At 39.2% G+C, this 21,697-nt stretch overlaps 1 protein-coding gene across 5 annotated transcripts in view; it reads left to right on the top strand.

Moving 5' to 3' along the window:
* The window catches only part of RGS7 (regulator of G protein signaling 7), a 497,629-nt gene that overhangs the window by 279,090 nt on the left and 196,842 nt on the right, over window positions 1-21,697 (top strand). For all 5 annotated transcript variants that reach the window (XM_045294230.1, XM_030886696.2, XM_004709818.3 and 2 more), the window contains exon 4: window positions 16,523-16,573. In XM_045294230.1, coding sequence (XP_045150165.1) covers window positions 16,523-16,573 — 51 coding nt within the window. The remainder of the gene's footprint in view (window positions 1-16,522; window positions 16,574-21,697) is intronic.

Raw genomic sequence — 21,697 nt, 5'->3', positions numbered from 1 at the left:
ATAATTATGTACAGGTGCCAGGTTGGCAAGGGGTGGATTGAATTAGTTTATTTTGCCAACCTGGCCAATAAACACATGTGGAGTTAATTAAAGAGTAGAGGGATAAATGGCTCAGTGAGTCTCGCCTTTCTAGTTCTCGGGTCTCTTGCTCTCTGATAGTTGCACCAGGGTGCAGCTATCTTAGCAGTTCCCTGCTCCAGCTTGCAAGGCTGACTTCCTGCAAGACATCCCCAAGGAGAAGCCACATGGACCTACCTCGATGCAGCTCTGGGTGCTGGAGCACCTGCTTGGAGAACCCTGACAGCACTGAGATGCTTACACATTCACTGACTCAGCTTTCCTCCTGCAGTCGGCATCATTGCATCTGTTTTATGAGATGGAGGAGGATTTTGTGGATTGGTGTTGGACATATGGGTCAATGGGTTAATGTTGGACTTGTGGGTTTGGGCAGCACTAGGTTGGGATGTTTTCTATATGCACACTTAACCTATGTATAAAACTCTTCTACATGAGTTTCTGTGGATTTGTTTCTCTAAAGTACCCAGACTAACACACATGCTGATTTCATTCAGATTTTGTCATCATGCTTTTGAGCTTCACCTCTTCAATGTTTTATCTTTTTTATTTGATGGAAATATTACACTGAAGCAACTAGAAGGAGTTTGTTCTGCCAATTGGCATCATTTATTTCCTGAAAGCAAATCTATGTCTCTACTCTTCTTACCATAGTTGATTGGTACAGCCTCAATTAAGCTGATCAGGAGATGGTGTATGCAGGGAATGTAGTATGTAGTCTTTCTTGCTCATTTTGCTGAATGCATTATTGGATCTTCTGATATGTCAATGGGTATAATGAGTATATTGTATAGCTTTCAAGACTTTGGCAAGCTATAACACAAGTAATCATTAGAAACAAAATGTGACTTTTTATTAATCTTACATATTAGCAATTATTTATTAAAAGAGGAAGGCAAATTATTTTCATTGTCTTAGCTATAAAGAGGCTATAGTTCAAACCTCAAATAATCTCTTGATTTCTCAAACCTTAGTGGAATTTTGAAATTTTCAAATGAAAATAGATTTTACATAAAAGAGTTTTACAAATGAGACAGAGATACACTGAGGCATCATAAAATGCCATGTGGTAATCACTGGTAGTACTGGCTTTCAGCTTTTGGTCTCTTGTCTGTGTGTTAAGTTTGTGAGTCAACAAGCAGCCATCTAGCTGAGAAGGAACAAAGCCTACATGGAAGAAGCACACCAGCCTGTGTGATCATGAGGTGTCGATGGGATCAGGTATCAGGCATCAAGACTCAGAACAAAATCTTAACCAATGTGAATGAGGGTGGGGGGTATGAAGTGGAGACCCAAAGCCCATCTGTAGACAATTGGACATTCTCTCACAGAAGGGTCACAAGGAAGAGATGAGCCAATCAGGGTGCAGTATAGCACCAATGAAACAACAACTTTCCTCTAGTTCTTTAGTGCTTCCTTCCCCCAACTATCATGACCTCAATTCTACCTTACAAATTGGATTAGACCAGAACATGCACACTGCTACAGATAAGAGCCCGCAACACAGGGAATCTAGAATAGATAAACCCCTCAGGGCCAACAATGAGAATAGAGATACCAGGAGGAGGATGGGAAGGTGCGGGGAGGAAGGGGAAATTGATCACAAGCATTAACATATAACCCCCTCCCAGGGGGATGGACAACGGAAAAGTGGTTGAAGGGTGAAAGAGGATGATGTAAGATATGAAAAATTAATCTATAACTTATCAAGGGTTCATGAGGGAGAGAGGGAGGACAGGGGACAGAGGGGCGAAAATGAGGAGCTGATATCAAGGGCTCAAATAGAAAGAAAATGCTTTGAAAATGGTAATGGCAGCATATGTACAGATGTGCTTGACACAATGGATGAATGTATGGATTGTGATGGGACATGTAAGAGCCCCCAATAAAAGTATTTAATAAAAAATGTATATGAGTCAAGTCTTCATAAACAATTTAAAAACTAAATCTGTAGAGGCAATCTGGAGAGAATTAGGGGATTATGGTAATACATGGTTACTTTTCTCCAGTGGAAATTAGATGAGTCCATCTGCTTTGTTCCATATTCTTTCTTTCTTTTCATGAAAATTTTAAGTTCACAGCCTTACTTCCATATGAAGTCCATGTCTATTATATATTCCTCAATGATAGTGATCACCATTTATCGTATCTATTTCAAGGAATTGAAAATAATGATGAAATATACATATACTATATTATGTTTGACAAAAACTTTTAATAAGTTAGTCCATTTGAAAATGGAATATTATAGATTAATTTTTCATATCTTACATCATCCTCTTTCGCCCTTCAACCCACTTTTCTGTTGTTCATCCCCCTGGGAAGGGGTTATATGTTAATCCGTGTGATCAATTCCCCCTTCCTCCCCCCACCATCCCATCCTCCTCCTGGTAGCTCTATTCTCATTGTTGGCCCTGAGGGGTTTATCTATCCTAGATTCCCTGTGTTGCGCACTCTTATCTGTAGTTTTAATAAGTTAGTCCATTTGAAAATGGTATTTAGTAATTTAAAAACATTCATATTATCCCTGCACATAGTTGATTCTGATGGCTAAATAAACTTATGTAGGCAGTAAAAATAACTTATTGGTATGAAAAAAAGAACACTGTAAAGGTCCATGATATTGCCCTAACAAGATGATCTCCTTCCATAAACCTCTTCCTTCAAGAGTTAAATTTTTAAGTAATAGATTAAGACAAATTGCAATGAGAGTTTGTTTTTATAAGGAATACAGGTACAATTTATAATATCTTGGTTGCTTAAAAAGTTTAACAATATTTTCCTTTGCATGAGTTCTTAATATTTGTGAACTTTAAAATTCAATGTCAGAACATGAAGAACTAGTTGACATTTGTGGTGAAGAAAAGGTTCTGGTCTAGAGAGAATAGAAGTAATGTGTTAACTGTAGAAAAAGTAATACTAGACTCAGACTTTGATGTCTTCTCCAAGCCTTTTAACTCTGCAACAGATCAATGGATCTGGATGTCGTTTTACCCATCCAGTCCTCAGTAATATCCATAACATAACTAACCAGTTGCCATGAAGTCAACTCTCACTCACAGCCACCCCATGTGTGTCAGAGTAGACCTGTGCTCCATAGAGTTGGAAATAGATGCTTTTTCTGAAAAAGGCCACTAGATCTTTATGCTGAGGCCCTTCTGATAAATCCAAACCAAAAGTAATAGCCTTGGAAAAAAAAAATCATCTTCCATGTGTGCATATGGTTGTTGCCAGCACATTTTTTATATGATCAATGTTGCTTTTTGGTTTTTGGTTTTGTTTAACTTTTTGTATAATTTTCAAGAGGGTTAAAGACAGAGGAATTCTTCTTCTCACTCACTTATTCTTTCAACACTAAGTGCATATGTAAAACATGTCAGGCATTGGTCTGGGTGTTTGGCATGCAAAGGCAAATAACACACACTCCTGCCTGCAAGGGACTCATGGTACAAAATGGGAAAAAGACAGCAATACAGATTAATTATAACAAAACCACTGAGACATTTAGTGAAGGAATGGAATCTTGATCAATGATAGAGTAGAAACCGCTTATCAGCGAAGGCAGGCTGATGGAAGGCAAATAAGCTTCCTGCTATGTTTGCACCTGGCTTTGCACAGCCTGTGGGAATTAGCCAAAATACAAAAAAGCATGCTAACATTAATAAAGTCGTGGAAGTAAGAAAAGGAGTATGAGCACAAGGTAGTGATAGAATTTTAATTTTTGCTGCTTTGCATTTGAAGTCACAATTGAATAATAATAAAACCTCTGCTTCTGTTAAGTTACACATAATTTTGTGACTCACAAAGTGATATGCACCTCTAATAAGGCTAAATCTTTAACCAGGCTAAACTTTCTATAGACTGTACATTAAAAATGCTTCATTTATCTGTTAGGGGACAAAATATTGTTGTGTATCTTAAGTGGTTTTCATTTTTCACACACAAAAAGTCCAACCAAAAAAAACAAAAGAAGAAGAAACAAGTTATCCCCAAAAAATTGGGATTGAAATTTTTCAATCCCAAGAATAGGCCAGTGGGACTCTGAAATAGTCTGCATCTATGCATTTGTATGCCTGAATTTTGAGCAAGTTTTTCATCTATTCACTAAACATAGAAATAACTGGAAAAATGTCATTCCTTCTTATTTTCCTCCGAATTGTGCTGTTCTTTTGCCTTTTAATAGCACTCTCAGGGTGACTCTGTGGCTGAATATTTTTCTGTCAGTATTCTGATACCATTAAAATATATATTTTATTTCATTCTTTTATGTATCCTTACACCAGAGAGGTAGGTTCCTTATTGCGATAGATGGATAATAGGTGAGTATGGTGATTTTAGGATATATTTCATAAAAAAGATAATGTGCAGAATTTAAACTTGAATCAATAAATGTATTGAGGACATTAAGCAATAATAAAACTATTACAGCATCTATGAAGTAACAATGATGGTTAGCCATGTCAGGATAAATGGACTCAGAGCTTGTGTTGTTAGTCTGGGTAGACTAGAGAAACAAATTCATAGACACTCATATGTGTATAAGAAAGAGCATTATTTACAAGAGCAATTGAATATTGAGAAAACATCCCAGCCCAGTCTAGATCAAGTCCATCAGTCCAATATTAGCCCATATATGCGATACGAATCTATAAATTCCTCTCCAGACTCACGAAACACTTGCAATGATGCTGAGTGCAGGAAAACCCCAGGCCAGTGGGTGGAAAGTCTTGTGGATGCAGTGGTGGTGGAGTCATCTCAGTACTGGCAGGGTTCTCCACGTAACTCCTTCAGCTGCAGGGCTATAGTGTAGCTCCACATGTCTTGTCAGCAAGCATGCCTCACAAGGAGTGAGCGTGTGTCCCGCCCGCAGTAAGCTATTTATCTCCTTAGTATCTCCAAATGGGGTCATCAAGTGGCAACCTGATAGACAGGCTAAACTCCACCCCTTTACTCTTAAGCCTCAAATTGACAACAGATTATATAAATACCAGTGCTAGACAGGGTTCTCTAATTTTACGTGTGTGTGTGTGTCTATATATATATATATATATATATATATATATATATAGAGAGAGAGAGAGAGAGAGATAGAGCATGAAGGAATATAACAGCTAATTAGTCCACACAGCAGTACAGAGGGCTCAGTTCAACACACTTCCATGAAACAGTTAATATACTGGCAGTTCTTCAATTCATGAGGGCTGCTGATTCCAAAGTCAAGGAGCAGACAGCTGAGTCTTCCATAAAGCAAAGCAGGGAGTCCGGCCACAAGCAACAAACAACAGGGTGGTTCACCAACAGTCAGCCAGACGAAGGATCCGACAGTCCCAAGCTCAAGCGATGTATACACCAGCAGTGTGGTGAAGCAGGTCTTGAAGAAACATCAAGCTCTAGCGATACAATTCATGGGTTGGATGTCCCACAAGTAGTGTAGCTCACAAGTTGAGGCAGAGAACTAGCCACTAGCTAAGTCACCCGCATGTTGGTCCGATCACCAGAGAACAAGACAGAGAGAGGCGGGCCTTCCCAAGCCATTTATCTCTTTGCCCTCCAATCAAACTGCAACCTTATGAATCCTACCTGTTCCCATAGGCCAGGGTGGCATAATAAACCTGTCACAGTCCACCCCTTGACATCTTGACACCTGTACACAATTCTTTGGCCATATATAATTTCCAGACATTAATGAAATCACATTTACACCTAACATCTATCATACATACAAATGAAAACACACTGAATCAAATTGTATCTGGTACATCATACATAAAGGAAAGATATTCAATACACACATATAAAGAAGATAAACTGACCATCACAAACCTCACTTTTGCAATTGATCACGTGGTCATAACTGATAGGTAGAACTACCTTCTTCTACTACCCATTCTGTATTACTTTAGCCCTTGGTGAGCACCTCAGCTGGCTATTGTTTTTTGCCTGGTGGGGTGACCCAGACCTTGATTCCTGAGGGTTCTGGGTCATTACATGTCCTGTCAGGATTGGGTTGCTGTAGTTTACCGTTTATTTTAGTCACAGGGTGTGGTAGCACTAAAAGTCGGCCTATGAAATCTCCTGGATTCCAGACATATTCTTCTTTACCTCCATTACGTAGCACTAGTCCAATTTCTCCTTGGTAATCAGGATCAATCACACCACTGAATACAGTGATACCCTTCCTGACCTGTTGATCCAAAGGCATGAGAAGCCCAAAATGGCCAGGAGGCATTCTCAGCTGCCAGTTCAGTGGAATCGGGCTGTGTTTCCAGGTGGGAGAGTTCCTTCCTACAGGATTAGAACCTCCAGGCCTGAAGCACATAGGGCTACTGGGACAGGAAGCAAAAATGCTGCAAGTGGATCACTAGGAGTATTAATGAGTTGTTCCATGCCAGCTTCCACCTCTTGGTTCCTGGAACCATGAATCCTAGCTATTGGAGACACAGCACCATATAATGGCCGCTGGTTTAGAGCGTATACAGTTTCCTGGAAAACATTGTCCCAGCCCTACAAGTTGCTGCCACCTAGTTGGTGCCGTAATTGTGTCTTTAGGAGCCCATTCCATTGTTCTATCAAGCCAGCTGCTTCAGGATGATGAGGAACATGATACGACCAGTGGATTCCATGGTCATGGGCCCATTGCTGCACTGCATTTACTATGAAGTGAGTTCTTTGATCTGAAGCAATGCTATGTGGGATGCCATGCCGGCGAATGAGGCATTCTGTAAGTCCACGAATGGTAGTTTTGGCAGAAGCATTGCGTGCAGGGAAGGTAAATCCATATCCAGAGTATGTGTCTATTCCAGTAAGATCAAAGTGATGCCCCTTCCATGATGGAAGTGGTCCGATGCAGTCAACCTGCCACCAAGTTGTAGGTTGGTCTCCCCGAGATATGGTCCCATATCTTGGACTCAGTGTTGGTTTCTTCTCCTGGCAGAGGGGGCACTCAGCAGTGTCAGTGGCCAAGTCAGTCTTGGTGAGTGGCAGTCCATGTTGCTGTGCCCATGCATAACCTCCTTCCCTGCCACCATATCCACTATGTTCATGTGCCAGTGGGTGATGACAGGAGTGGCAGAAGAAAGAGGAGGACTAGTCTCCACAGTGTGTGTCATCTTATCCACTTGATTGTTAAAGTCCTCCTCTTCAGAGATAACCCTTTACTGAGCGTTCACATGATACAAGATTATCTTTACATTCTTGGCCCATTCAGAGAAGTCTATCCACATAGCTCTTCCCCACACATCCTTGTCACCTGTTTTCCCATCATGTTCTTTCCAATTCCCTGACCAAGCCATTAGCCATAACCCATGAATCAGTGTAAAGTCTCACATTTGGCCAATTCTCCTTGCAGGTAAACTGAACTGCCAGCTGCACTGCTCAAAGTTCTTCCCATTGGGAAGATTTCCCTTCACCACTGTCCTTTAGGGAGATCCGAGAAAGGGGCTGTAGTGTTGTCGCTGTCCACTTATGATGGGCACCTGCATATCGTGCAGAGCCATCAGTAAACCAAGCAGGACTTTTCTGCTCTTTAGTTAAGTTATCATAATGAACTCCCCAGAAGACCATAGGTGCAGACTGGGAGAAGGAAGATACTGTGACAGGAGTGGAGACTGTGGACATTTGGGCCACTTCTTCATGCAGCTTACTTGTATCTCCAGGTCCTGCTCTAGCCCGATCTCGTGTATACCATTTCCATTTAACAATGGAGTGTTGCTGTGCTCCTTCAACTTTATGACTCTGTGGGTCAGACAATACCACGTTCATGATGGGCAGCTCAGGCCTCATGGTGATGTGGTGGCCCATTGTGAGGCGTTCAGTCTCCATGAAAGCCCAGTAACAGACCAACAGATGTTTTACAAAAGGGGAGTAGTTGTCTGGTTAGGATGGAATGACTTTATTCCAAAATCCCAAGGTCTAAGCTCTAATTCACCAATAAGGGTCTGCCAAAGACCCCACACTGCATCTCTATCTGTGACTGACACCTCTAGCACCATTGGGTCAGCTGGTTCATATGGCCCCAGTGGCACAGAAGCTTGCACGGCTGTCTGAACCTGTTGCAGAGCTTATTCTTGTTCTGGGTCCCACTCAAAATCGGGGGCATTTTGTGTCACTAAATAGATAGGTTGAAGTTGAACATCCAAGTGAGGGATATGTTGCCTCCAAAATCCAAAGAGACCCCTACGCATGCCTCCTGTTATTTTTTTTTTGAGGAGGGAGGGTGTGGGGGGACTGCAGAGGGGCAGATTCAATAGTTATTCTTTACTTTAGTAGGAATGTCTCACCATGCCTCACATCGATGGATCCCTAGAAACTTTACTGAGGTGGAGGGTGCCTGATTCTTCATTGGGTTGATTTTCCAAACTCTTGCACGCAGATGTTGTACCAATGAATCTAGAGTCTTTGATATATACTCCTTAGTGGATCCAATTAGCATAATGTCATAAATATAATGGATTAGTGTGACATTCTGAGGAAGAGACAAGTGATCAAGGTACCTTTGGACTAAATTATGGCACAGGTCAGAAGAGCTGATGTAACTTTTGGGGAGAGTTGTGGAAGTGTATTGTTGCCCCTATCTTCTGAAATCACACTGCTTCTGGTGGTCCTTCAAGACTTGGATTGAGAAGAAGGCATAGGCCAGATCAATAGGTGCATACCAAGTACCAGCAGAAGTATTAATTTGCTCAAGCAATGAAATCACATCTGGAATGGCAGCTGCAATTGGAATCACCGCCTGGTTAAGTTTAGGATAATCCACTTTGATTCTCCAGGATCCATCTGTCTTCTTTACAGGCCAAATAGGTGAGTTAAATGGGGATGTAGTAGGAATTACCACCCCTGCATCTTTCAAGTCTTTGATGGTGGCACTGATCTCTGCAATCCCTCCAGGAATGCGGTACTGCTTTTGGTTTACTGTTTTCCTAGGCAATGGGAGTTCTTTTTTTTTTTTCTTTTTAACATTTTATTAGGGGCTCATACAACTGTTATCCCAATCCATACACACATCAATTGTGTAAATCGCATTTGTACATCATTTCTCAAAACATTTTCTCTCCATTTAAACCCCCGACATTAGGTCCTCATTTTTCCCCTCCCTCCCCGCTCCCCCCTCCCTCATGAGCCCTTGATAGTTTATAAATGGGTATTTTGTCATATCTTGGCCTGTCCGACGTCTCCCTTCATCCACTTTTCGGTTGTCTGTCCCCCAGGGAGGAGGTCACACACAGTTCCATGTAATCGGTTCCCTCTTTCCTACCCATTCTCCCTTTACCCTCCCTGTTTTGCAACTCACACCACTGGTCCTATAGGGCTCATCCGTCCTGGATTCCCTGTATTTTCAGTTCCTATCTGTACCAGTGTACCTGCAATGGGAGTTCTAATGGTGTCCATTTGGCTTTATCCTACCATGATAGCCCTTATTCCACATGTCAGGAATCACATATGTGGGTTCTGCCAGTTACTAACTATGCCTATTCCAATGATGCATTCTGAAACTGGGGAAATAACCACAGGATGGGTTCGGAGGCCCACCGGACCCACAGTGAGGTATACCTGACCTAAAACTCCATTGATAACTTGACTTTTATATGCGCCCTCTCTGACTCAGGGACCTTCAAAACATTTTGGGTCTCCTGGAATTAGTGTCAGTTCAGAGCCAGTGTCTAGTAATCCCTGAAAGGTTTGATTATTTCCTTTCTCCCAGTAAATGGTCACCCCTGTGAAAGGTCACAGGTGCCTTTGGGGGAAGGTTCCTTCTTCAAAGAGGCCTGGCCTTCCCCTCATTCAAGAGTTTGTGAATCTGTAAACTGGCCCAGGTCTGAGAATTGAATGAGTTATCTTGACTCTCTGTTCTGCTGTTCACCTGATCTAGCATTCTTCCACATATATACATCACATAAATATTAAGTAGGTTTCCCATATATTTCACTCATAGGAACATAGTGGCTAAGTAGTTAATTCCATAATTCCTACTTTAATATCAGAAACTGGTTATTCTGTACCTGTAAGTCATCTGATGTTGTAATTCAGCTACTCATATGATGAGATTCTGAATTCAGTTTTCGGCAATGTCAGCTCTATTACTAGCAGAGAGAAAATTTTAGGTCCGTTATTCCACACTTGAGACGTACTTCTGAGGTTCTGAGATTATCCCTTTCCTTGATCACATTTTCTGTTGTAAGGAGGATCAGCCAACTAGCTTCTCTATACTTGTCATCCTGACAAAACTGATGGAAAATACCTATCACTTGATCACCCAGAGCCTCTCCTCTCACCAGCACTTCATCTATTGGTGGTTAAACTATGGTTATTAGCCTTGATACTTCACACGATGGATCAACATGACCCACTCTTTAAGAGTAACAGACTTCTCCATGCCTTTATGGGTAGAGATAGCGTTATCAATGCTGTTAAGCCTAATCAGGCTGAAGAGCCAATTTGAGAATCCCATATTTATGATCTTGTTTCTCTAGAACCACTCACGAGGGCTGCTGGGTCCAAAGTCAAGGAAGCAAACAGCTGAGTCTTCCATAGAGCACTGTATGCAGTCCGGCCACAGGCAGCAAACAGCAGTGCAGGTCTCCAACAGTTAGGCAAATTATAGGATTCAACAGTCCCAAGCTTAAGCGATGTATACACCAGCAATGTGGCAAATCAGGCCTTGAAGGAACCTCAAGCTCTCGCAACACAATCTGTGGGTTAGCTATCCCACTGGTAGTGTAGCTCACAATTTGAGGCAGAGAACTAGCTAAGGCAGCCACACACTGGTCTGATTACCAGATAGCGAGAGGCGGGGTTTGTCAAACCATTTATCTCTTTGCCCTCCAATCAAATTGCGATCTTATGAATCCCACATGTTCCTATTGGCCAAGTTGGCACAATAAACCTACATATCACACTATCACAGAGCTGAATTTAAACATACATTTTAATGTCCTTTTCCTTTAGTGACATCTAGTCAGTTCTGACTCCTAGTAACACCACATGGAAACAAACAAAACATTGCCCATTCTCATAATTATTGCTGTTTGTCTTCTAAAATGAATTTGTTTGTTCTTTTGCCTCTCTCTGTATATTCAATATTATTTGTCAACACCACAAGCTGAGTACAGCATCTCTATTTTAGTCTTCTATAGTCATTGTCCACCTTTTGCATGAATATGAGGTGATTCAAATTACCACAGCTTGGATCAAGTGCACCTTACTTCTCAAAGTAATGTCTTTAATGTATGCAGCAGACTTACTGGACAGAATATACAGTAGACTTACTCTATGTTTACTTATTTTGATTTTTTACCAATGCTTATCTGCATTGATTTTGGAGGCAAATAAAATTAAATTCATGACAATTTTGAATTTCTCTCCATTTATCATGATGTTGCTTAGTGTTTTTTTCATGAGAATTTTGACTTTCCTTATGCTCAGGTATAATTCTTACCCAATACTTTGATCTTTGATCTTTTTCACTTTCAGCAAGCAAGGTTGTCATCTGTATATTTTTAATGTTTTCCTCTAGTCCTGATTCTTGTTATATAGTCCAGCTTCTTGCATCATTTGTTCACCATATAGACAAAATAATAGTTATGGTGATATGATGCAACCCTGACACACATCTTTCCCAATTTAAACCTTGTTCTGTTGGAGTACCTGCCTCTTGGTCTATGCACATGTATTTTAATAATTTCTTTCTTATCAGTCTTTTAAATAATATTTTGCTGTCTCATATAAGGTGTATTTGATGTCTTTAGTGCTTAATATGTCAAGTCTATTCTGAAGATGATCCCTAAATTCAGGTAGGATATAAACAAAGTCATAATTTCCTGGTCACTCAGACTCCTGCATTGCCATTGGGTCTGTTCTGACGCTTAGTGACCCTGGAGGTCAGGGTAGAACTGCCCCTCTAAGTTTCTCTGACTGTTCACAGGAGTGGAGATCCACACCTTCCTCCTGCTAAGCTGGCCAGTGATTTTGAACTCCTGACATTGCAGTTAGCAGCCCAATGCATAACTACTACACCACCAGGGCTGGTGTGAACTGGTTTTAATTTTCTTCAGCTTCAACCTGAACTTGTGAACAATTGATAGCCTGTTCTGTAGTTAATACCTGTTTTACTTTTTACTGATGTCATTGAGTTTCTCCATTATCTCTTTTCACAAATCTAATATATATATGTTTTTATCTCCATATATAAAACTGAGCATTATGTTGTTTAAATTGGTTTTTGCATTTAATAAGACATTGGTCTTGCAAAATTCTATCTTGTAATCTTTAACATAATTTCTATCACCAAGGTATTATTTTTCAACTACTGATTGCTCTTTGTTTCCAACTCTTAGTTCCCAATCAACAGTGTTTATCAATGCATCTTGGTTGTATATTTGTCAATTGTAGGCTGCAGAAACTGGTTAAAATATTCATTTTTTTCATCTTTGGCATCAGTGGTAGGCAGGTAAATTTAAATAATAGACCCATTAATTGATTTTACTTTTAGGCATATGGGTATTTTCCTTTCATTGACAGCATTTTACTTCAGGATAGATCTTTAACCGTTCTTTTAGATAATAAACGAGATGCCATACTTCTTCAGTTTAGCATTCCTAGTATAGTAGACCATTTGAGTGTTTGGTTCAAAATGGCTATTTCCAGTTTCTTTCAGTTCATTAGTGCTTAAGATGTTGATCTAAATGTTTTCTCTTTAATTTTTACACCTTCCAATTTTCCTAGGTAAATCTCTTTTAATAGCTTCAGGAGATTATTATTAAATTTGATAATCAAGTTTACTTTTTGTTAATGGTGAAAATAAACAAAACAAAATATACACTATCTCAACAATTGTTACATGTATAATTCAATGATATTGATTAGAATATTCACTGTGTGCCATGATTTTCTTTATCTGTTAAGAAATTATATTACCAATATTAACATAAATGCAGTGACCCCTTAGCAAAAAAAAAACAAAATCTCTTTCTTTTTCTTCTACCCTTGGTAATCACTAATAAATTTGTTTTCTAAATGAGTTGAAGTAGCTCTATTGGCATAGGGGTTAAACTGCTGACAACAAGGGATTTTCAAATTTGCAAGAAGCGGAGGCTGTCTGCTCTTGTGAAGATTTACAGCCTGAGAAATGTTGTGCAGTAGTCAAAGGTAAGGAAAGCAATCAATGGGGGAAAGCTGATAAAGGCAGAATTGGAAATATGATTTACAGGTAGGTAGAAAATACAGGAGTATCATCCTTTAAAAAGTACAAATATAGAAACTATACTATCCTATTTTGGGCTTCTAATTTTGTCCCGCTCCTATAGCCCTATAAAGCACACAATTCAAGGGAATCAAGTATATTCCCTCTAAACAGAATTTTAAAACATTTTTGCATAGTCCCCTGTTTATTATGAATATTTTTTGTTTTAAAGGGATAATGGGGATAATGTGCTTATAAACACATTTTCATAATAAAACGATCTAAAAAACGAATCCTTTATGTAATAGGACATTTGTTTACTCAAATATTTTATGTTGTTGTTGAACTTAGGGGCCATTGAGTTGGTTCTGACCCATAGTGATCTTAGGCACAGCAGAACAAAACACTGCCTGATCCTGTGCCAGCCTCACAATTATTCCCATGCTTGATCCATTGTGGTAGCCACAATGTCAGCCCATCTCTCTGAAGGCCTTCCTCTTTTACGCTGCCCCTCTACTTTATGAAACATGATGTCCTTCTCCAGGTACTGGTCTCTCATGACAACTTGTTCAAAGTACATGAGACAAAGACTTGCCATCCTTACCTCTAAGGAGCACTCTGGCTGTACTCCTAATACAGATTGGGTTGTCCTTCTAGCAGCCCATGGTACTTTCATTATTCTTCTCCAGTACCACAATTCAAATGTGTGTAATTTTCTTTGGTCTTCGTTATTTAATGTCCAACTTTCACATACATATGAAGCAATTGAAAATACCATGGCTTGGGTCAAGCACTTAGTCCTCAAAGTATTACCCTTGCTTTTCAGTACTTAAAGAGGTCTTGTGCAGCAGATTTAGCTAGTGCAATGTGCCTTGACTGCTTGCAATGTGCCTGATCTCTTGACTGCTGCTTCTATGAGCACTGATTGTAAGCTAAAATCATATGCAACTTCAATCTTTTCTCCATTTATCATAATGTTATTATTGTTCAGTTGTGATGATTTTGATCTTCTTTATGTGTTGTGTGCCATTCCAGCTTTTATCAACCTGATGTGATAGGAAATTGCTGCCTTGTAGGATTTTCTAGGCTATAATAATTCTAAGCTTGTCACCTAGAATCTTTTAGACAATTAATTGCTAACCATTAGATTGCCTGCTCAAAACCACCAGCCACACTGTGGGAGAAAGGTAAACCTCTCTGCTCCTATAAAGATTTATAGTTTCAGAAATCCTATACAGTATAGCTAACTAGGCCTAACAATCTAGCTGAGGGAAGTATGTTTTGCAGTTGAAATTAACTCAAGCACAGTGTTGTTTTTTTAATACATGACGATCAGTTCATATAAATGAGATCATACCATATCTGTCTTTTTGGAACTTACTAATTTCATTCAGTGCAATGTTTTCAAGGTTTATCCATGAATTGACATGCACCATTTGGAAATAATTTTATAACTATTGTAATTCACACAGTGAGTGTTCCAATGTTGTTCAGCTCAGTTGCATTTATCTGGGGAGAGTAGGCACCAACTTGGGCATGACTGTAGGAATGGGATGTGGAATATCCGTACACATCAGAATTTTGTTCATTCAACCATGACTGTTCACTCCATCTAAGCATAACTACTTACATACCTATTTTTTTCTTGTTCTGTTATATGCTGTAATACATTTTGCTGAAAACCAAATATAAGTAGTAAAGAACACCTCAATTGCATCAGCTCTTTCCCCTAAATCTTCCATTTCTGTTCATATGATCACCATTTTGTTTATCCACCTCATGGGCTAGAAACCTAACATTTGCATTTATTCTCTCTTCCCCACCACTAACTAAAAAAACCCTGAAACTAGATTAATATTTTTGGATTTGTTTGTACACTGAATAAGTTCTGGGTCTTTTTCAATTCTGCTTCACAACTAGTGGGAATGTTGGCAACCTACATTCTTCTTGTTTGTCCCAAAGCCTCATAATTCCAATCAAATTCCTTAAATTGGCTTTGAAAATGTCCTTCTTCTGCTCAGAAACATTGGGTTTCTCCTTTTATGTCTTGCTAATAGAAAAGTCCAAGTTCCTTGCTCTTGAATCTAAGACTAAAGGCACTGTGGAATGTGTTTCCAGTTTTTATTACTCCCTGTACCTAGTGTTTAGAAAGTATGCAATAACTGTTATTCATTTTTTTAATTAGATGTTTCCCAACATTTAACTTTTTACATAGATTTTTTTTTCCAGTAACTATGCTTTTCTCTTTTGGATACACCAAATTATATACTTCAAACTCGATCTGAAGTATTGTATATCCTGCAGAATATCCCTGATCTCTTCTGGATGAAGTAAAAATATATCCACTCACATTTTTATTTATTGCAGCTACTGCTTTTCTTCAACCATGCAAAGGTGAATAAAATAGCCCGCTTCAATCTACTTACTCTAGGGCTTTAAAAGAAACCCTGATGATGTAATGGCTATGTGTTTGGCTGCTAACTACAAGGTCAAGTTCAAACCCACCAGTTGCTCCACTGGAGAAAGACTTGGCTTTCTAATCCTGAAAAGAGTTAAAGTCTCAGAATCGCACAGGGTTGCTACAAGTCAAAATTGACTGAATGGCAGTGGGTTTGGTTTTTTGAAGGTCTTTAAATTAATTAATTAATTGCCACACTGTCTTAACGGTCCTATAAAAACAGATTGCACAGCTCTGTTATTTCAGTAGGATTTACAACACTGGGGAGGGCATTGTAAACTCATTGTACAAAGGCAAAAGCCATGGCAAATTGTATAGGTGAATATTGAGGGTTGAATATAATGGAAAAAAATTCAATCAAAGAGAATAGCACAATAAAGGTACTAATGCTTAAAACATCCTAGGGTGTTCAAAGAACCACAACCAAGTTGGCTTAGCCAGAAAGTAGATATAAGAATGAGATGGGGAATGCTAGAAATGGGAAGTACTCATATTATAAAGTACTAGTTATGGTAAGAAATGCCTAAAACATGGTATGAATTAAGCAAACATGTATTCAGTGAATGAATGTATAAAATTTTATCTAAAAATATATTTATTTATATTTAAGTAGTTAATATTTCATAATATATGAGGTTTCACTTTGTCTCATTGATGAAAAATATTTATACTTAATATTTGCAATGTTCCATATGATGTTTGATCTGTTAATATTACAATTTAAAATGTTCCTATTAATATAACTAGAAATTCAAATTTCTCAAAGTTAACTTATACAAAGGGTTAACTTCTATTTATGTTTTCTTTCCTAGGATCAGACATTGTTCAATGGTTACTAAAGAACTTAACTATAGAAGATCCAGGTAAACACATAATTTTCCAATTGATACTTTTTTTTCTATTTCTGAACATTTTTGATGCAATTTAAACTGTGTACTTTAGCATTTAAAGAATCTTTGTGGCTGTTGTTGTTAGGTGCCATTGAGTCAGTTCTGACAAATAGTGACTCCATGCACAAAAGAAGGAATCATCTTCTACATTCCCATACTTTTTCATATGCTTGAGTCCATTGTTAGGGCCACTGCATCAATCCATCTCATTGAAGGACTTCTCATTTTTGTTGCCACCAAGCATGATGTGCTTCTCCAGGGCCTGCTCCATCCTGACAACATGACCAAATTTTGTGTCACTAAGCCTTGCCATCTTTCCTTCTGGATGTATTTCTTCCAAGACAGATTTGTTTGTAGACTATGGTGCCTTCAATATTCTTCATCAGCACTATATGTCAAACACATACATTTTTCTTTGGTATTCCTTATTCAGTATCCAACTTTCACATGCATATGAGGCACATGAAAATACAATGGTTTGGTCAGCCTTACCTTAGTCTTCAAAATAACATCCATGCTATTCAAAAGTCTGAAGAGGTTTTTTGCAGCAGATTTACCTAATGCAACATGTTATTTGATCTTTTGACTGCTGCTTCCATGATTGTTGATTGGGCATCCAAGCAAGACAAAATCCTTGGCTACTTCAAACTTTTCTCTGTTTTTCATGGTATCACTGATTGTCCTTCTTCAGTATGGATTCAAATGAATGTAAAGAAGGCCAATGTAAAGAAGACGAAAATCCTCACAGCTCATGTGGTCTATCATTAGTGTTCAATGCAGCAAATTTGCTCTTAAGATGCTCTTGATATTCAGGTGGCATAGATTCAACATCATGTTTTAGCTAATGTGGACTGATTTTAATTTTCTTCTGCTGCAACCTGAACTTAGATGGGAGAAATTGATGGTCTGTTTCACAGTTAGCCTCTGACCTGCTTTTTTGTTTTTTTTTTTCCCCTCACTGCCATCAAGTCAATCCTCACCCATGGCAATCCTACAGGGCAGGATAGGATTGTCCCTTTGGGTTTCTGAGACTATAACTGTTTATACGAGTAGAAAGCTGCATCTTTCCGTTGTGGAGCAGTTGGTGGTTTTGAACTGCTTACCTTGCAATTAGCCGCCCAATGTGAAACTACTACACCAGGGCCTGGTTTTAGCTGCTGATATTGAGTTTCTCCATTGTCTCTTCCAAAATATATAGTCAATTTGATTTCTGTGTATTCCATCTGGAGATGTCCATGCATAGAGTTGCTTTTTGTGTTGCTGACAAAAACTATTTGCCATGAACAAGTTGTTGGTCTTACAAAATTATATCATGTAATCTAGAGCTTAGTTTTTGCCAAGACCATATTTTCCAAACATGGTTACTTCCTCTTTGTTTCCCACTTTTGCACTCCAATTGCTAGTAATTATCAATACATCTTGATTGCATGCTTGGTCAATTTCCAACTGAGGATGTTGGTAGGATTCTTAATTATCTTCTTCTCTAGATTGCTTTATATATTGAATGAATTTGAATAATAGTTTTGTTTATTGGATTTCCTTGAATGGGGATAGATATAATCCCAACACAGACAGCAGTTTACTTCAAGAAAGATTTTTAAATGTCATTTTGGACAATCAATTCAAAGCCATTCTTCTTGATTGTGTCCATCCAGCATAGTAAACAATATGATTTTCTGGTTAAAAGTGGACAATACCAGTCCATTTCAGTTGCCTAACCCCTAGGATATAGATCTCGATGTATTTGCAGCTACCCCTAAAAAAACGGATTTTTTTCCAAAGCTATGCATTTAAATTTTTTTACAACACCATCTTATCACCTTCAAAGTATTCTCCATATACTTAATACATTTGTCAGATCTGCAATTCCATCCTTGGAAACATTATTCAAGCTCATCTGTTTGGATGGCTGACAGTACCTCCCTTGTGTTTTTCCTCACCTCTTCTATGTAATCAAATCTCTTTCATGTCCCTCTGTATTTGGGAAAACAAAAAGAAGTCACATGGAGTGAGGTCAGGTGAGTAAGATGCGTGAGGCAAGAGAGGCATGCTGAGTTTTCTTTTTTTTTGGGGGGGGGGGGGGGGGGGGGGGGGGGGGGGGGGGGGGGGGGGGGGGGGGGGGGGGGGGGGGGGGGGGGGGGGGGGGGGGGGGGGGGGGGTTGTGGGGGTTGCCCAAAACTGGCACACTGAGATGGCTGAGTGAACAGATGCATTGTAGTGGTGGCAAAACCAGTCCCCATCTGCCACAAAGCAGGCCATTTTTGGTTGCACACTGTTATGCAATATTTTCAGAACCTCTAAATACAAAGTTTGATTAACAATCTGACTTGATGGAATGCACTCCAAATGTACTATCCTCCTCACATCATAACAACAAATGAGCATCATCTTTATTTTTGATTTCACTTGAGATTTGGGGGGCAAGGTGATGATGGTATCATCCATTGCCTGGATTGATGTTAGCTTTGGGGGCCATAAGAATAGCACCATGTCATGTCACCAGTAATGACCTTGGAAAAAATGTCTGGGTTGCTTTGGAGCTGTTCTTTCAAAGGACAGCATGTTTCTATTTGACACGTTTTCTGCTGGTCAGTGAGAACCTAAGGCACAAATTTCACAGTGGCCCTTTTCATTCCCAAATATTTTGTTAAAATGGGCTGAACTGAGCTCCAAGATAGTCCAGATAACTTCCCTGTCTCTTCAGTGGCCCATCGTCAGTCTTTGAGCACAAGTGTATGACTTTTGTCGATATTTTCGTCTGCTCAGGAAGTTAGTGAACACCAGAAAGCAGTTTGTTATTAATCGACATTTCACCTTTTTTGAAATGAGAAAACCACTCATACACTTGAGTTTTTCCGTTAGTGCTGTCCTTGAAAGCTGTGTTCAGCATCACAACAGTTTCTGCGGCATTTTTTCCTGCAAGCTGTTCTCTTAAATTGACCACCATAAAAAACAAGGTTATAATGAAACAGCTTTCATAAAAAAAAAAATCACTGTGACGAGAGCACCTTCTCAGGTCATGACACTGGGTGCACTAACTCAGAGCAAGTTACTTGCTGCTTGCCTGGCAGGGAAAGGGTGTTCTATGAAAGCTCTGCACAGTGGCGCTTTTCCCCCCTTTTGGGGGTTGGGGGCTGGGGGCAGGGGTGGGGGACCTCCCTGTATCTTATTTCATTTTTCATAAATTCCAATGTTCCTACATTTATATTTTCTACATTCCAAGTTCTAATTATTAGTTGAATTTTGCAGCTCTTTTCCTCACCTTGAGTTGTACCCCATGAGCAATTGAAGACCTCAAAGACTCTATTCCCGCAGGCTCTACTCCATGCTTGCCACCATGGTTGACTCTACTTTGAAAAAATCAGCTTCTCTTCAGTCACATTTCAAGTGCCTTCTGATCTTAGGGATTCATCCTCTGGCAGAACATCTCCAACAATGGTCTGCTTCCATTCATTAGGCCTTCAATGTCTGACAGTTTCCATGCTAGGTTTAAGGTTTTCAGTAACTACTTCTTCTGAAGTGGACAGCCGATCGATTCCTTCTTCCTAATTTCTTCTGAGTTGGGAAGCTCAACTCAAACCTGTGCACTTTGGGTGACCCTGCTGGCATAACCCAATATACAGGTACCACAGGGTGACAACCCCCCAGACTAGTGGTGACTTAGGAATTGCATTTGATATATCTTAATATATTTTAAGTGCACTATCTTTTGAAAGAACATAAATAGAACATATTGATAAATCTAAACTATTTGGAATAAAAACTATATTTTCTCTGTATGTAAAACTGTTAGACAAAGAGATTAGAGACTGAGTTCAAATCTCCTATTATATTTAATACTGGACACCAAAAAAAAAAAAAAAAGGCATGTTGCCTATTTGACAATGACATTGCATGGGGAAGGTGGGGTGGAGGGGTTATGCTGGTTTCTTTGTTCTATTTAATTTTCTCTGCTCATTTAATCTGTGTTCATTCAGTTCATGGGTTTTTGTTGTTTTTTATTGTTGTTGCTTTAGTGTTCATCAAATATTTATGATTAATTTTTTTTATTTGAAAAAGATTATTAATTTTCCTTAATATTATGTGGTCATTTCTTTATCTTATGTTTAAATAGGCCTATTTTATTGTATAATTTACTTTACTTCCTTTCAATCATAAGTATACTATCTCTGCATTTATTTTATTTTTATTTTTTTAACATTTTATTAGGAGCTCATACAACTGTTATCGCAATCCATACACACATCAATTGTGTAAAGCGCATTTGTACATCATTTCTCAAAACATTTTCTCTCCACTTAAACCCCCGACATTAGGTCCTCATTTTTCCCCTCCCTCCCTGCTCCCCCCTCCCTCATGAGCCCTTGATAGTTTATAAATGGGTATTTTGTCATATCTTGCCCTATCCGACGTCTCCCTTCACCCACTTTTCGGTTGTCTGTCCCCCAGGGAGGAGGTCACACACAGTTCTATGTAATCGGTTCCCTCTTTCCTACCCATTCTCCCTTTACCCTCCCTGTTTTGCCACTCACACCACTGGTCCTATAGGGCTCATCCGTCCTGGATTCCCTGTATTTTCAGTTCCTATCTGTACCAGTGTACCTCCTCTGGTCTAGCCAGACTTGCAAGGTCAAATTCGAGTCATGGTAGTGGGAGTGGGGAGGAAACCTTTAGGAACTAGAGGAAAGTAGTATTTCTCATCATTGTTACATCGCACCCTGACTGGCTCAGCTCCTCCCCGAGACCCCTCTGCAAGGGGATCTCCAGTGTCTCTGCATTTATTTTTTATTGGCTTCTTTATAACTTAATATAATTGGTACCTTATTTTCAATATCTTAAGTTTGTTTTGCTTTGGACACTTCTTCATCTGGGTTTACTTCTCCATGGCATTGTCATGCGTACTCCTCTCAGGTTGTGTGTACTGTTTAATTCTCTCTCCAATAGTCACCCCTTATTATTTTTGTACGATTGACCTGGTTTTACAAATTCTATTAAGTTCTATTTATCAGAAGTGTCCTAATTTCACTACTGTATTTAAAGGACAATTTTGCTGACTATATAATTCTCTTTTTTTAATTTTTCCAAATAAGAAATTTT

Source organism: Echinops telfairi, unplaced genomic scaffold (genome assembly GCF_000313985.2).
Source record: "Echinops telfairi isolate 266 unplaced genomic scaffold, ASM31398v2 ScPeMD7_3509;HRSCAF=4178, whole genome shotgun sequence".
NCBI lineage: Eukaryota > Metazoa > Chordata > Mammalia > Afrosoricida > Tenrecidae > Echinops > Echinops telfairi.
The sequence above is the reverse complement of the archived record's forward strand: the minus strand, read 5'-3'. Positions and strand labels throughout refer to the sequence as shown.